This window comes from Neodiprion pinetum, chromosome 4, assembly GCF_021155775.2.
Source record: "Neodiprion pinetum isolate iyNeoPine1 chromosome 4, iyNeoPine1.2, whole genome shotgun sequence".
In the NCBI taxonomy this organism is placed as follows: domain Eukaryota; kingdom Metazoa; phylum Arthropoda; class Insecta; order Hymenoptera; family Diprionidae; genus Neodiprion; species Neodiprion pinetum.
Genome location: NC_060235.2, coordinates 40,392,423 through 40,410,928, shown reverse-complemented (window position 1 = coordinate 40,410,928; position 18,506 = coordinate 40,392,423). Strand labels below are relative to the sequence as shown.

The following is an 18,506-nucleotide window of genomic DNA, read 5'->3' as shown; positions in this document are numbered from 1 at the left end:
TGCTGCGCGGCTCCGAAATGCGGATATCCTGAAAGGCTGAACCTGGCTCTCCGGCCTTCTTCTGGTAGCTTCCGCCGCTCCCAGGCAGGCAAATTATCAAGTTTAATCGACCGACGCGGTGGAACTCGGCCCGGGAATCGCCTGCTGCACCGTGTCGGCTCGCTCACTCTCACTACGAATTTCTGCAAGGGATCCCCGGTGCTGCAGAAAGAAGTTGGCGTAGTTTGGGAACCGAAACTCGAGATCGCGTTGCGCGCAGGCGCGGTCCTCGACGTGACGTCATACCTCAAAGTCTTACCGACCGAGTGCGTATTTTACGATATTTTCGTCTCCTAAGCGACGGAATCGCCCCCAACTTTCGAAAATTATAACACTGATGATAATGGTTGTCCGCTTACTTGGAAACGTTGCCAAAATCGACGGAATGGAAAGAATTCGTGCGTCTTAACCCGAAATGCCAGTGCAAATAAACTTTTCAAGTGTATAAATTCACAGTCTTTCCTTCAATTTTTCAAACGCGTGATCATCGTTTGCAAACGCAATGACGAACCTTATGATTTCCCTAAGCTTGGATGGATTTCTTTAGTTTTTTTCGTCGGTTTTGTCGATAAAACAGGAAGACAGACGGACCGACCGACATTCCCCTTATTTATAATTAACAGAAGTCCGTTGCTAACTGCAACCCACTGCATGCAGGATCGATCCGTGCACGCGGCCTTCTCACCCTTCCTCGTACCTCCGCTCTATCGCTAACTTTTCTCATCCCGATCTAGGTCCGTCTATATTACATATACTCTTTTGTACACCGTGATCTGTTTCTTTCGATGCGTGAAAATCTATCGCATCAGAGTCAAAACTCGGATTGCCTATAAATTGAATGTAAATGGAGAGTCTTTGAATGCCGAACAATTCGAACCTTAACTAATTGTAAGAAACGATGATAATTTGATCAAGGAAAGTAACGCATTGGACAATTCTATCTTTCTATTGTTTCTGGTGTCAAAAATTTAGGCCGTCTACTTAAAATAATGAGGCTAACTCGGCTTTCACGGTATAAACCAAAGTTGCCTCTTCAAAATCGGTAGCAATACTTACTTCCAGGTTCGTCTGGGTTCAGTCAGAAACTGGTCACCCTGTGCATAGTAAATTTTTTCGGTGCACGGCGTGGCAGCAGTTGCTAGGCCGGGTTTCTCGCAGTCGCTGCGACTCGGTGAGTTCTATCTATACGTGAGGCGCGAAGCCACGTGCGAGCGTCGAGAAATTTCCAACTGTGATTAACTGTACGCTCCTTTGACTACGTATTCGTATTTTTGACTATAACCTAGAAATATCGTTCTAGGTAACAAATGAAAAATTAGTTCTATACCTGTAACCACAAAATCTAATATACGTGTTACTGTTCTTTTTGACAACGCTCACTTGCATGTATATTTTTTTTTTTTTTTTTTTATTTAGCCAACGTATTTCGGTAAATTGATGCCGAGCGTCTTATTGAACTGAAAAAAAATCTCTGTCAGCTTCAAGTTTGAAACGTTAATACTGTAACGAAGTGTCGATGAAAAATCGCTATTTTTCAAATTAAAAATAATTTCGAATTGATTGAGTTGAGACAGTTCTTAAAGTTGGGGAACAACAGTCATCCCCAAAAATTCATCAGAAATCAATCGACAGATTCAATTGTGCGGAATAAACAGAAACTGTAATCGAAAATTTTTTTTTCCAACGATATTCAAATCGCAATATCATACGGTAACTAAAACAAGGTAAAGAAATTTCTCTTAGTGTCCGGATTCGGAGGGAATCCAGCTTTCCAAAGGTTCGGTATTAAATGGCGCCGTATAGGTGTGGAGGTTTAATTAAAAAGAGGGAATTATAAACGAGAGAAGGCGGAGCTTCTTCTATTACAGCAGCGGCGAACGAATTCGATGCTCCTCGGTTTTCTTAATTGAGAATTCTTTCTTGATTACCGCCGGGCTGATTAAAAAGTAATCCTTGTCCGTGTCTCGAGGTTTACACGTTCAATATCAGCGCCATGTTATCCGTACGCGAGGATAAGTTCATTACGGTTAAAATCCTGGGACTCTTCCGGGGTTTCAGGATGAAAATTTACATTCCGCGATACGACAATTTTAACACCGGAGCTCAATTGCACTCGCAATTTGCAGCTACGTAAGGTTCGATAAATTGTTACTGTTACCGCCACGGTAAATTCGATTCGGAGAACAGAACCGTGCCACCTAGTTTTCGCCTTTTATTCTTTTACCATCCACCTGCGATTATTTTCATTATTTTTATTATCTTCCACTCGGTCTTACGGATCGCCTTGTCATGATTTGCAACTTCTTCGTGACTGTTCAAACGAACCGTTTACTTTATCTATTTTTACTATTTTTTTTTTTTTTTCTTTTTCTTTTTTCATTCTGTCAGACGAGGGAATTATTGGTGTAACTAATACCGTATTCACCGCTATTCGCGATTAGATTCAACACTGTTTGCAATTCAGATATATAAATTCGATGAAATTCCTTCAACCTATTCGCCGCATCACCTTTTACCCGTTTAACGAGTCTCTTTGGTCAAGAATAGAAACTTTTTTATCAATTTTGTCAATCCATTATACCTGAAACATATCCGATATGTCTCGAAAAATTATTTGACACATAAATAATCATGAATATAAAATACGTTCGGAGGATTGAAGATTCTTCTCTTTCTCTCCATTATGATAAACACGGTTTTATAATGGGTCTCAAGCTGCTTCTGCAGTGGCACTCTTGAATCTTGGAAATTCAAATATTGCGTACGACGAGACGAGATCTCGAGGGTTAATGCAGAGAAAATATTTTCAAAAAATTACAGGATTTAAGGAGCGGCACTAAAAACTGTTTGTCCTTCAATTATTGCCAAGCAGACTAAAATCACGGTATTATTTTTATTTTCTTTTCTCTCTCGTTACTTTTCACTATCGCCATACGTATTATAATTCACATAACTGTACAAAAACCATTGAATAATTCATTATATTCTGTTTTTTCACTTTTTTTTTTTTTCAATCATCACCACGCATCATCGTTCCTAAATACGCAAATCAAGAAAACCGATCGTTTTTCTTTACATACACATACTCGTCAGAGGTATCGAAATCTCTGTTTCTCCGTAGACTTCTTACATGTTATATTTTTAACAACATCCTCCTCCCCCCCCCCCCCCCCCCCCGTCCTCCGTACCTTTGATTAATGATCGTGTGTATATAGAACAATTCGCCTTCGTTCCTTTACGGTTTCAATCGCGATATATTATAAAATAAAACTGTGCATGGTTATAGACGATATGACGGTGCAGGCAGAATAATTGACCGAGGCCGAAAGCGATCGGGGATCGAGGTTCACTTCAGGGGCTAAAATTGACTTCCGGTCGGTCCTCAAGCGGGCTTTATACATATCTGTTAGCCTGCCGAGCGAGAGAGATAGATAGATAGAGAGATACATAGATAGATAGATAGATAGACAGATAGATAGACAGATAGATAGATAGATAGATAGATAGATAGATAGATAGATAGATAGACAGACAGACAGACAGACAGACAGACGAATGAATAGATAGATAGATAGACGGACGGATAAATAGATAGACAGATAGATAGAGAGAGAGAGAGAGAGAGAGAGAGAGAGAGAGAGAGAGATACATAGATAGATAGATAGACAGATAGATAGACAGACGGATAAATAGATAGATAGACAGACGAATAAATAGATAGATAGACAGATATACGGGCGGATAAATAGATAGATAGACAGATAGACGGGCGGATAAATAGATAGACAGATAGATAGAGATGGAAAGAGGGAGGGAGAAGAGTCTCGGATGCACGTAACGCGTCCCAGGGATGTTTGCAGTGTCAAGGCCATCGGGGTGGCCTGCAGCTTCGGGGGAGGGAACGAAAGGGGAAGTCGACTGGTCCAGCCAGCATCGATCCGAAGCCGTCGCGCCGGGCAACACAGCCGGGTGCTTTGCTGCTGCTTTGATGCAGCCGACTCACATCTGCATAACGTGTAAAAGTGCGAAGCGGCACACACACACACGCACGAACGCACATGCGCGCGAAAAAAGTCGCAACTGCAGCAAAAATTTTGCTAGTATACAGCCAAGTGGAATTTATTTCCCAAATTTATAAGCAAATACAAGCCGTTAGTTAAACTTGAAAAATTCTAGTTAACGCGACGAAATTTTTGACGAACTGTTTTTATATTGTTTACAGTGAAATTTACTGGTTTAACAAATTAGTAATTTCTACTACTTTTTTTTTTTTTTTTTTTTCTTTTTTTTCATCTCTCGGCGGCGTACTTGTAAAGAGATACAATGAAGACGAAAATTTTGTACTCGACGATGAAGTTTTTTAATCCGAATTCGATATCTGTGTTTTTCTTAATTTCATTACAACGAGATGTAACGAAAATTGTTACAATATTATACGATGACTTTACTAAAGATATTTAAGTGAAACGAATATACCTAAATTACAAACGAAAGTTTGGAAAACGAATCTAGTAGATTCGGTCTATTTCAGCCCGCGATATTTTTCGCTTTGTCAAAATTTATTCACCTTTTATTAGTGTAATGTGAAAAATTTTCACTTAGATTTCTTGTAATTAAACGTCACATTGTTACTCGTAAAGAAATTTTACTCAAGCTCGTAAAAATTTATCATACGAATATCACTCTGATTAAGAAAATTTTCACCAGCTTTGTACGAGTTCGTTGAAAGTTTTCACGAATAAAAAAGAATTAATTCAATAACGAGTGTTGGTTTTTTTTTTTTTTTTTTATTTCTCCATATCAAAATCAACGTCAGTACAGTCTCGAGAAGTTTTGTGGTCAAGGATATTAACGGGATTGAAAAATATAATTTAAACCAAACAAACGATAAAAAAAAAAAACTGATTTCTGACTCACCGATTTCCTTAAAAACTCTATTTATCTCCTCATTTTTCGCTATCGTCGTCGATGCGAACGTTATAATTTTTCTCAAAGCTATTTTTTTTTATTTCTTTTCGTCCCATTCTATAATTGTATTATTTTATTTCCGTCGCGGAACCGGAAATGTTGAGCCTGATATTTGGCCAATAAATCTTGGAATTCCGCGAGAATTTCAGGACGGGAAAATCGGACGTTGAGTTATTATCGTTCTATAGCTGTATTTGACGAGGTGTGACAACGACGAGGAAAACGTTTGATCCCGTTTGTTTTTTTTTTTTTTTCTTTTTTCTCGTCACTTTAACTTGACAGGCTTTCGCCTTTCGGATATCAGGCCAATTTATGTTGCTGCTCCTGAAACTTTACTTAGCTGTCCGTTCGGTCATAAGTCACTCAGTGGTAGGATTTTCATTTACACGTGGAACTCGACATCCACCTGCATCGTTATACTCACCGTTTTACATATACCAGAGAGTTTCCTGTCTGCACGGGACAAACGATGTAATTCCATTTCGTCTAGACGATAAACGTTCGCATTGACGACGTGTGCGGTATTTTCTACGTGTATGATATACTCGCACAAAGTAACAAGTAATAGCTGCACGTGTAACCTGCTTAGGCATATGTGCGATAACATATTTATAGCTCATACATATAATGACCTTCCACTTGAAAGTGGACGAGATTTATTCCACCGGCGATATTCTATCGGCTCGTCTACATCTTGAATTAATTGAATATAATTGATCGGGATGTTCGAGTGTGGTTGCACGATATAAAAATTCATAAAGATTATTGAAACCTCGAGTCGAGCGCACGGATTTTTCTTATCGATGTTATCAAGCGGCTCAAAGTCGTACTTGTGATTTTCAATAATTTCGTGTAACGGACACTCGATGAGTGGAACAATTCACCGAGTAGCCGACCCGTCACCTTTCAGATAAAAGAAAACCTCGGCACTTACATGTGCAATTACGTGTATAAGTCGCGCACCATTAGGCAGGCGATTAGCGAGAGGCAGCACTTCGTATAATGAAACGTAAAAAATAGGGGCCATTCACTCACGGAAGTCATAAATTTAACTGCAAATGCAAATCGAATCGGGAATACTGGGAAGTTGGGCGACTGAAATATTCTTCGAAATAATAAGGAGGAAACAATCCAAAGCACGGCAATAATTTGAAGTCATTGTAAATCACTTGAGAGCACGTGATAGGGCTTGAGAAATCGCGCGACAAGCATCGGGAATCGCATAAGAAATCGTTGTATTATTTTCCAGTAAACGAAAAATTGTTTGAATTTTATCCCATCGCGCAAATGCTTTCGTCGAGTGATTTTCACCGGTCTTCAACGATTCCTCAACGTTCCGACCGGTTCCAGTAATTCGCTTTTAATTTCTCGTCATTTCCGAGAGTATGACTCGACGCACAAGAAATTGCTCGAAGTCAACGTCAATGAATCGAAGTAATTCATACGATTTCCGAGCGAACGACTCCTCGAGTAAAAGAAAGAGAAATCGAAATCGGCCCTGAAAACCGGCTACCGTCTGCCGAAAACACGACATGAGGTAAAAATTTTCTTCCTCGTAACACGCGCGTAATAACGAAGGCGGTAATAATTCTCTGCGTGTATTTTGTTTCGTAAGAATACGGTAGCGGCTTCGAAACGCGTGGGCAAAATAATGCATGACCGTTCGTGCCTGCACCACGTGCTTGCCTGCAGGGCCGTCGGTTTGTGGTTAAGAAAGAGTCTTGTCTGCTCGCCGCGAGACCGCGAACAAATAAATTATTATTTTCTATTCAACGCGTACAGTCTCGACGGAGTGGGTAGTAGACGCGAGCTGAATCTATTGAGAAATATCTCTCTCTCTCTCTCTCTCTCTCTCTTTTTTTTCTCTCTTCTCTCGCGAGGCTAACCTAACTTCTAATCCAGCCTGCCCTACCGGCTGGGATTCGTTGGGAAATCACCTTCGACGCTTTGCGGGAAGTACACTCGACGAAATTCGTTTCGACAGACCTCCGGAGATATCCTTCCAGACACGAATCTCACGCTCGGCCGAACGGAAACCTTTCGAGAGGAATGGAAATACCGGGCGTCGAAACGCTGAGCCAATATGGCGGCCTCATCGCCCGTCAGCTGATCGCTCCGGCCGAATATTACGGGTATTGAACTTCGGAGAACTTTGCGCAAGCTATCGGACTCTCGTTTTGTCGCCTGAAATCGAAGGGGAATAAAATGTGGAATAAAAAATTAACTTTATTCCTAAGTACGAGCGCGGTTGGAGTTGAAAATTTTCCCGCCAGGTGGCGCCGCGCTTCGATCATTTCAACAGCTCTGTCTGTCATCACGTGAAACTCTCTGCAATCTTGAATTGGAAAAAAATTGTTGTCAAGTGAAATGGAATTAATCGAGGAGTCTTCGAAAATGTCGAGAAATTTTAAACCGTGATCAATTTCGTTGAGTGTACGTGTAACTTTGGTCGGACAGCTTATACTCGAGGACTTTTTATTATAACCTGGCATTATAGTTATTTATGTATTATGGAATTCCACGTCTAACAATAAAGGATATCAAACTCGATTCAAGAAATCTTCTCGGAATTGGAAATTTCGATCGATTTCGGTGTCGTTTCGGCGGGTAAAGAAGTTATCTTCCGAATCCCGTTTTTCGGATATTTCTTATACGTTCCCGCTTTGCCGGTTCACTTGCATATTTTCTTTTTTTTCTCTTCTTTTCTTCACACAATGGGAGTTCATATTTCATTTCGTATGTAATACGGGTGTAAATAAATTCTCTTTGGTTACTATGCAGCATGGATGAATTATGTTTCCGTTTCTATCCTCGCGCAAGATGTCGATAATAAATTTCCCGAAGACTGCGCAACGCCCTTTCAAAATTATGGCCGAAAACTATGGTGTAGAAATAGATGGCCGTTCGTTGACCCAATCGCATCATTATACGTATAAAATAAATAAATTAAGCAAGTCTTGTCCTGCCCACGTTATTAACGTATGTATTTTGTTTTATCCGAGTTACATTTTTTTAAATTTTATTCCCCCTATTATTCGATTCTAAATCCATCCCAGGAAACACAGTTCGTTGCGTTTGTACAAAATAAATCAATGATAAAAATCAATCACTGATAAATTCATACGGTAGTGTATACGAATAAATTGACAGAATTATAAATATTTATAAACTCTGAGATGTTGTAGAAGAAAAAAAAAACAAAAACGATAATTTAGAAAATGAGATAAAAAAATAAAAAAAAAAAATAAAAACTTTATACGAGTATCCGATAAATTACAATATCGCAATCATATACTTGTACATTTAATTATGTATAAGCTCAGCGATAGTCTTATACGTTGGACAGGAACGACGATTCGGATGGCAATATAAATCAATCCCTCTTGTACTCCGTCTTTTTTATCCGAGCGATAAACGGTTTTTCTGTGTATACATATACAAACATATATATATATATATATATATATAACGCGTCGTTCGAAAAGTTGAGAGGGGGAAAAAAAAAAAAAGAAATTGTAAATGTTTTAACCCTGATTTTTATATCAATAAAGTATATGTAATTTTATTAAAATATATTTATCGTTGCTGTTAAAAATCTACGAGGAAATCGAACCATTTTCTAATGGTATGGGAAAATCGATCTTTTCAGGAATCCGTGAGGTCCCGCGTCGCCATGGACTTTACCGGAAGCGTCGGCAGGATCGTCGACGATCCGAAGGAGGCGAAGGCGATCGCCGTAGCGGAAGGATCAACCTGGAAACGTAGGTGGAGGCCTTCCTCCCGAGCGCCACATGATCAGAACCTCGCAAAAATTCAGGAACTCGAAGCCGGTATTCATGTAACCCAGCTGTGGTTCCACAGGGGCATGAGCAGAGATCAGGCTGCGGCTCTCGTCAACAAATACGGCACCGTTGACGGGTGAGAGGAATATGATATTTTTTCTTCTTTCTCTTGGTTTTCCTTTTGTTTTTTATATCCTAGAAAAGTATTCCACTCCACGCCTCTACCGGATCGAATTCATTTTCATTCACACGTTAAGAGTATTCCGTTCTATGATTTTTTTTTTTTTTTTGCATTTTTAGGAATTTTCGAGATTTAGTAAATCGTTATAAACAAAATATAGTTTAATTTTTATAAGCAAACTCCTTTAAAGTCATTAAATTGCACAGTACTGATGATTTTTTTTAGACCTTGAAGTTTCGTTACGTTAACGTTACCAAATTCAGCCTGATATAAATCGATGGTCTGAAATTCGAAACACTTGTATCGAGAACAAAACGTTTCGGAGTTGGATTTTTTTTTACTCTACTTCTATCTTTTTATTTTTATACCAATAATTTTGACATTATAATTTTTTACTTCTCGTACATAATTTCTGGCCGATTCTCGTCGAGAAACTAATTCTTTTTTTTATTTTTTGTTTTTTGCCTTCTCATTTGCAGAGTTTTCCTCGTCAGAGATAGCAGGAGTAATCCAGGCGCTTTTGTTTTGACCTACAAATCTGGGGGAAAAGTTCTCCATACTCAAATACAACTGGTGAGTAATTTTTATTGATTTTTACTTCTCGTTTCCTGTTCTTCTGTTTTTTTACTTGTTTGCTACCCGTACAACTGTTCTGAAAAATATCATCAATCAATAAATGGATTAGAAAAAGTAGAGTAAAATTTTACAGTACCTGACCATCGTGAATCGGCTTTCATCACTTTTGAACAGTCCTTATCGTTGGTCAATTTGCGTTATCAATCAAACGACCTTTGAGTAACTTGAGGTCATTTTTAAGCCATTTCTAAACCTTTCAGGTTTATCTGAAAAATTTTGATCTTTGTGAGTCAATTTTGATTACTTTTGAATGAGCCTCTGCCAGCCTAATAGGTAAATACAACCGATTCCACACACAGATTCCTATACCGTCATTGTTGTTACCGGCAGTTAGCCAAGTCGTGATATCCCAAACCGTCAGAACATTCTGGAAAATGGTTTGTGTCTTGGCTAAGTGTCGGCAACAATGTCGGTATAGGAACCTGTTTCCAGAACCGGCTGTATATACCTACTGAACTTGGATAATTTTTGATAATTTTGGAATTAATTTTGGAGTCATTTTGTAACCTATTCACCTTATCAAATCCTTGGATGAACGACGACTGACGTTCCTTGAATTTCCCTCCCCAGATAACGGACCACCACTTGCGAGATACTTACTGCTACTCGCTGGACAGCGGTGCTACAAAATTCTACGACCTGCTGCAGCTGGTTGAATTTTACCAACTGAACACCGGCTGCCTTCCAACCAGATTGACTCACTACGTGGTCCACAGTCCGTCGAATACGATGATTCAGGAGGATACGTCGATGACAAGTTTGTCGCCGGGCTCTTCACCGGGGCCTCGAAACTCTCCATCCTTGACACCGCGAACCTCGACACCCTCTATCACGTCGGCGTAGCCGTCAAGCTTCTGAGTGCAGATGTGTGAACAACCCGTTGCTGCGACGACGACGACGACAACGCCATCATCATCATCATCAACGACAGCAGCAACAACAACAAAAACAGCAACAACGACAACGACAAGAAAATCAAGAAGAAAACCAGCAACAACAAGAACATCAACAACAGCAACAAGAGCATCAACAAGAAAAGCAATAACGACAAGAACAACAACAACGACGAGGACAAGAACAAGAACAATGACAACTGTGAAGAAAAATCCGACCGTTAGCATCTCGGAGGGCATTTATTCCCTGTCTTTGATGCCGATGAGCGAAGGAAAGAAGAACTGCAGCGCTATCAGCACCAGCGGCAAAGATAATATTGTTGTTATTGTTGTCGGTGGTGGTGATGATGGTGATGATGAAGATGGAAAGTGTAATCGATGCAATAATAGTAATATTAATAACCATAATGTTAATGATAATAATCGCAACAGCAATAAAAACAACAACAACAAGAACAACAAGACGAGCGATAACGGCGTCGTTATCGGTAACAACGGCAACGATAAAAACAACCGACGCAGCGATAATAACGTAGGTTCGAATCGTTACATTATGACATCGGGTTGTTGGAACATTTGCAAACGGAATTACGTCGACGTTGATGATGCGTAGATGAGAGATGAAAGGGGAATTATGAAATTTGGGATAAAAAAAAAAACGAAATAACAATGGGGAAAAGGACAATTTTCCTTTTCTTAAACAAAATGAAAGGCTGTTAAGGAAACGTTTGAATTGTTATTATTGTTAATAGATTACACGTCTGATCGACTTGAATTATATCTCGCATAGAATTTTTTTTGTTCCGCACACGTTTCTTTTCCCTATTACTTGATTTTTGTTTTTTAATTTCTTTTTTTTTTCTATTTCATTTTTTTTACCGAGGAACAAACCGAGTATTACAATTCTCGTGTCTAATATTCGTTTCAAACTGCCAAGAATGCGATTAGTCGATGGAAAAAAAAAAATTATCAAAAAAAGGCTACGAATAAGAATAAAATACCTACAGATACACTATCCATACTCGCTTGTTCACCGAACGTTGAAAATTTATTAATTCAATCAGTTATCCTCTTTCATTTCTATCTCACTTCGCTTGATTCACACAACGACAAATTCGAAAGAATGATTTATTTTTTTTTTTTTTGCTCCCTATTTTTAAATGGTACCTATCGTAAATCGATATTCAAATTTCATATATTTGTGTTTGTTTTATTTAGGTTAACGTCGTTTTGAATTTTGGTACAATAATCGCCTTAAATCTTCAATTTGGGGAAAGTGACATTTTTTAAAAATTATGCCACAGTGCAGACGAAAGAAAGGCAAAAAAGAAGAAAATATTTATCGCCGAGATGTAATTTTCTTCCCTCTCGCCTTTTCTTTTTCGTCTTCGTATTGATTAAACTTAGAATAATAAGATAGAATTTTTTTACGTATTTGTTTTTAATGGCGTATTTTTCTTCCAATTTATTCTATGTTTTTAACGACTGATTTTACAAGTGTGAAAGTTCATAACTCTTGAATTATTATTTTTAAAGAAAAAAAAGGAAATATATGCTTATTAGTGTGTATGTATGTATGTATGTTCGACGAATTATACTTTTATTAAGGTATAATAACAATGTTTCTCACGATCATGTTTTTCCTTTCCCTCGTATGCGGTATTATTATAAATTGTATGTAACTCTTGACGGACAAAGATAAAAAAATGAAAAAACTAAATACAATACGATTATACATACAAAAAAAGAGAAGAAAAAAAACTGACGATTAGATGCTTATAACCTTATAAATATCAATTAACTTCCATCACGTCATAATTGAGCGACCTTCAGTTTGAATAAATATAATAATAAATATACAAATAATAATAACAACAACAGCAACAACAACAACAACAACAACAACAACAACAACAATAATAAGAATAATAATAATAATAATAATGAATGGATGAATTAATAGCATTTATAATCTGCACGATTCTATTTTCCCGTGACGAATGTTGTTGCTCGGTAAAAATTAACAATAAACGAAAATATGACGACCAAATTTGAGAGGGCCGATTATCGCGCCCTGCAGGCAATAAAATTCTAAGTATCATTGCCGATAATCGTTTTTAAAACCAATTTTCTGTCTCACTATTTATTCTTATTCTATGTGCGTATTTTTATAAACGTTGGTAGTGTAAGTTTATTCATTTACAAAGTTAAAACACTGTACCTCGTAATACACCAACAAGCGGGCAGTGAAATAATATTGATTAATAATAACAATAATAATAATAATAAGAAAACTGAAGAATAATAATAATGTTAATTACAATAACAGTGATGATAGAAATTATCGTTAACTTGCTACGTGCAGATCTGTTGCGTGTTTCGTTATTGAAATAACAACGCGAAATCTTGTGCACAAAGTTTTATATGCATTATCTCCTCCTTTCGTATTTTTTTTTTTTTTCTCGAGTCTTCTTTCTTCTCATAGAGTCGAAACACAAGCGCGTGTGTGAAAATAAACAAAGCAAAAAAAGATGAAAATTAGAATAGCATAAAAATTCAAGTGAATGACTTGTACAAACGTGTGGTGATTAGATTTGAATCATTGGCAATCAGAGTCAATTTGATCTAGGATGGAATAGATTTTTCTTGCTGAAATCGGACGTATTACGGAAACTTCAACGATCTCATATCGAAAGATTCAAATATTGAAGGGTCCGATTGGTATGTATTTGGAAATGACGAGAATCGAAACCGAAAATCTGATCACATTCATCGTCATTTTCTCAGTTTCACATGTGCAATTTTCTTTTATATTCTCGTTAATCTCTTATGTTTTGAATAATACCGATTCATCAATGACCACCTGTAATAATATTAATATTAACATTAACGCGTCGCTAAGTTGAACGAAGTAAGAAGGATAAATAAAAAGATTTAAAAAAAAAAAAAAATAACGCGGAGCACGGATTTCAAATAGAGTTCGCATCGCAGTAAAAGCGCCAGTTATATTGTGCAGTAAGATAAATACATTAACATCATTACACATAAAACCTAAGACATAAATTAATAGACTGTAGATTAATTTTTTAAAAAATTTTATAATTATCAACGTCGTAATTGTATAAGTAATGAAAATTGAAAGGAAAAGAAAAGGGAAGAGGAACAAAAATTCATTCATCATACTACGTAGTAAATTTTAACTAATCAAACTAGAATACGATTGAGATTGTTACAGCATTGTGTTTTAGATTGGTTGAAAATATTGAAGAAATGAACGTGCTAGGCAAGATGGACGGAGAAAGAGAAAGAGAGAGAGAGAGAGAGAGAGAGAGTATAAAAGAGGTGTACAAAAATAATCATCTCATTACAATTTTCTTTTCTTTCAAACAACTTCCCTACAAAATGAATTTCAACGTTAGTTTTGAAAGTTTATTTTTGTATAGCCTTTTCCCAAACTACATGTGCACATGTATAAATATATATGTATAATATACATTGTATATGGATATGTGTGTATGCATAAGTATACAATATACCCACAAATGATCTCACACCTTTACAGACTTTCGTTAATTACCATGCGATTGATCGATTTGACACTAATTATTATTAACTTAAATTATAAATGTACATATATACGTATATTATATGTGTTTAAATGAAATAGGAGTAAAATAGAGATAGGGAAAAATAGAGCGAGAGTGTGACGAATAAAGAGAGAAAAGAAAAATTTATGGCAAAACGATAATTAAATATTGCAACTTTACGAATACTGAATTATATTAAACTACGAATTTTAAGATTATTATTGAGCGAGAAAAAGATTGATCGACAAAGTATATGTATATATATTTACATACATATACATATATATGTATATATACATATTCTACACATATAGGTACATACATATACAAGTATACTAATTATATCGTTGTCTGAAAAAGTGGTGGGGTGGGGGTCGGAGAGGGAGGAAATAGGGTGGGCCCTCCTCCCCCCGCCACCCCCAAATATTACTATATTACTATAAAAAAAAAAAAAAAAAAAAAGTGTTCTGAGTTGTGACCTTCATATCCAAGAATAACATTAGTCAACATTACTAATTACACTAGCTGTAGATTTCCGTAAAATCAATGATCTGTATACTTGTATATATACATATATATATATATGTATATATATACATATATTTTTTTTTTGTTTTTTTTTGTTTCTTACTTTCTCTTCGTATTTCTTTTGCGCTAGTATATTGAGAATTTTCATTATTACCAACACACACCGCATATTATTATTACTATTTTATAATTATAATAATAATAATTATTATTAATATTACCGTCATTATTATTATCATTAATATTGTCACCGATACAGATTACGAATTGAAAAAAAAAATTTTTGCTCTCGGTAATGAGAAGTATGCGTGTACGCGTATCGTACTTGTCGAAATAAGAATGAAGAAGAACCAAGTATGATACGCGACTGTGGGTTGCCTGTTTTATCGAAAGAAATTTTATTTCTTTTATAAAATAGAAAAAAAAAAAAAAAAACAAAAACAAAAAAAAAACCACTACGTACACGCATAAGAATTTCAATGACGAGAGGTGAAGAAAAAAGAAAACTAACACAAACGTTACACGAGGTATTTAGGTATTGACGGGATTTTGATCGCGGGAGGCGGGGGCAGGAAAAATAGAATAAAACAGAAAAGTCGCATACTCTGAACATTGATTTCGATAACTTAAAAACATACAGTCGCACGTACGTATACATGTATATGTATATATATATACACATCGTATATATATATATTTTTTTCGATAATTATTTATTTTCTAATTATTATATTAATCCATGTAAACCTCAGTTATATTTAAATTTACAATATTATTATTATTATTATTATTATTATTATTATTTTCACTATTATTCACGTATTAATAACTGTAGCACCACCACGTAGTATAAAGATATTTTCATTGTTGTCTGAAATTTAATAGTAACGATGAATCGTTGGTAATATTTTGGGCGTTGGGGAGTGCCTCCTTTTACCCCCCACCACTCCTCGACTCTTAAATATTACTGAAGATATCTTCGATCGAAAAAATTTGTGAAAAAACAAAGAAACAAGAAAAAAAAAAAAAAACAAATTGACACAGCAAACTTAGGGATAAAAAAATTAGACAAAGAACGACAAGAAACACGCAACCGGGAAAGAAAGTTTTTACACAGACGTGTACGCACTTTGTTTTCGGTTCTTCTGTGTAATTGTATTAACGCTTTTTGTCGAGAAATGGTAAATAACGAAAATCTTTCTTTCGTGAATTGTAATAATGTGACGTGAAAATTAAAAACAGTTACCCATTTTTTAGAATTGAAATTATCCCGTAACAAAACAAGATAGCGGATAAAACAGTAAGTTAAAAAAAAAAAAAAAACGGCAATCCTGTATCGATCTCCACGTCGACTATCGGGGGACAATGAAAAAATCAAAAGACAAGCGAAGTAGAATCGTTAAGTAGAAAGTAAAAAAGAAGGAAAAAAAAAAGAAAAAAACGAGAAAAATTTTTCCGCACAATTCGGAAGTGCGGAAACAGAAGAAACTATTACAATTACGAGAATAAGGTGAAAAATAATATAGTAAATAAATGTAGTATTAAGTATTGAATAAGGAAAAAAAAAAAAAAAATTTGTATTACTATTACTGATCTTTTTTTGTACTTCCCCATGTTGGCAACGTGTGGTAGAGAATATTAAATGGGAGCCGATATGAAATATTCGTTATTGATGTACAATGGTTTTTTTTTTCCCTTTTTTTTCTACCGTTCTATTATAACAAGATATCGGATATATATTATATATATATATGATAAATGAGATTTCGGCCTTCGGTGCAAATGTGACCTATTTAGGCGATTTTCGGTAACTTGGTAATCAATTTTGAACGGCGGTCATTCATTTTTGATTGTTCAAGACCGAAATACTGAAGGAAAAAAAAAAATAAAAAAAAGATAAAAAACCAACAACAACAACGAGAAAAGGGAAGAAAATATAAATAACGTAGAAATAACGTTAGGTGGGAGAAAAAGAGAAACGAAATCAATAAACGAGTTGAATAGAAAAAAAATGAACAAAAAAAAAAAATTTACAAACCTTTAGTTTACCATTTTGTATATCACATATGTTACGTTACTCCAACAATTGTCTCTCTCACATACCTCCCCTTTCTCAACATCATCACTTTTTCGTCACGCAATCCTAATGGTCCCCTTTTTCATTCCGCTCACGGTACTTTTCTCTCACATCCGTCCGAAAGGATTTTCCCGCAAATTATTTCTATCGCGTAAGAGTTTGTTTGGAAAAAAAAAAAATATATGAAATATATGCGAATAAAATCGTATCGAGGAAAGGAAAAGTTTTGAACGAAAAAAATACAGTCGCAATTTTCATTTTCAACGAGCTTTTTCGGAGGTGTGTCGGGGACGGCGAAAGCTCTGTATAAATAAATTTACCACGACGCGTGAAGAATAATAACAATAATAATAATAATAATAATAATAATAATAATAATAATAATAACAATAGATACAACAACAACAAAAATTTTAATAACATTAATAATGATAAATTGTAAAATATATTTTGTATCGTTGTGTAGCCGGAATCACAGTGCAACAACAGACGACGAGTTAGTGGCGCGAAACGAGACTGATGAAATTCGAGAGTGCATTCGATTCTATGATACAATGTGTGTCCGTTATTTCTATACATATATATATATATATACATATACATATATACGTGTTTAATTTAATAATAATAACAATAATAACAACAACAATAATAATAGCAGCAGCAGTAGTAGTAGTAGTAATAATAATAATAATAATAATAATAATAATAATAACAATGTTATTATAAATTTACACCAAACGTGTCTGTCTCGCGGTTAATTTTTTCACAAAAACTAATAACAATTTAAAACCTACTATATCGATAAAGAAAATAACATCCAATATTAATTGAATATTGATTCTTAGTGGCTGTAACAATATTCTAACACACACTTCTATATATATATGTGTGTGTATAATAGTGAAATATATATGTGTTGTATAAGCGTATATGACGAGATTTTAACGGCAGGAAGTACGAGGATAAATAGGTAAATTGTTGAATAAAAGAAGCGTGGAGAAAACTGAATGCAAAAAAAAAATATATATTGTATATGTATATATATATATATCGAAGACGCAAAGTAACACGTTGATTAGTTGATACATATTCTATGTGGAGAGATAAAAATGCTTTGTGACATTGTCGGTTTTATCTTTGGACTTCTTTTTTTTTTTTTTTTTTTCTTTCTTTCACAAATATGTCCGTAGCGAAAGTTTTCGGTTTTGCGCTGAAGGAAAAAATTTCTCATCTACGATGTAAAGAGTGTATATGAACGTAGAATAAATAATTAGGCATATATATATATATATATATATATATATACACACTATATGTAAAACAAAAACGAAAAAATTTAACAAATCGTAATTAAGTTAAATTTAGACAAAAAAAAGAAAAGGAAATTCGTATGGTAAATCTTGAAAATTTTATACTCTGCGAAGAAATGAAAAAAGAGAGACAGACAGAGAGAGAGAGAGAAAGAGAAAACACAAGTGAACATTTTTAAAATCAAGAATGAAAACGGACTAAGAAAAGTAACGGAAAAGGAAAAAAAAAAAGTGTCTTCTATTATATACTGTATATTTACACATATACCTTATATACATTAATCTATATTCTATTCTATAAAAATATACGACGTAGCGCGTATTGATTTTTTGATAATACACTGTATAATAATTTGTATACGTACAGAGAAATTAGTTTAATATTTAAAGAAGAAAAAAAAAAAAAAATAAATTTTCTGGAATCGTCCTCCTATATACTTATAGTATATATACATCATATAAATTTGAAGCGTATAATATATATCGTGATAGGGAACGAAAT

The 18,506-nt window shown here is 35.2% G+C and overlaps 1 protein-coding gene across 6 annotated transcripts in view; it reads left to right on the top strand.

Moving 5' to 3' along the window:
* The window catches only part of LOC124217434 (growth factor receptor-bound protein 14), a 299,568-nt gene extending 283,029 nt beyond the window's left edge, over positions 1–16,539 (top strand). For all 6 annotated transcript variants that reach the window (XM_046622999.2, XM_046622998.2, XM_046622995.2 and 3 more), the window contains 3 exons: positions 8,657–8,925; positions 9,450–9,543; positions 10,177–16,539. In XM_046622999.2, the coding sequence (XP_046478955.1) occupies positions 8,657–8,925; positions 9,450–9,543; positions 10,177–10,449 (636 nt within the window). In that variant the 3' untranslated portion in view covers positions 10,450–16,539. The remainder of the gene's footprint in view (positions 1–8,656; positions 8,926–9,449; positions 9,544–10,176) is intronic.
* The last annotated feature ends 1,967 nt before the right edge of the window (positions 16,540–18,506 follow it).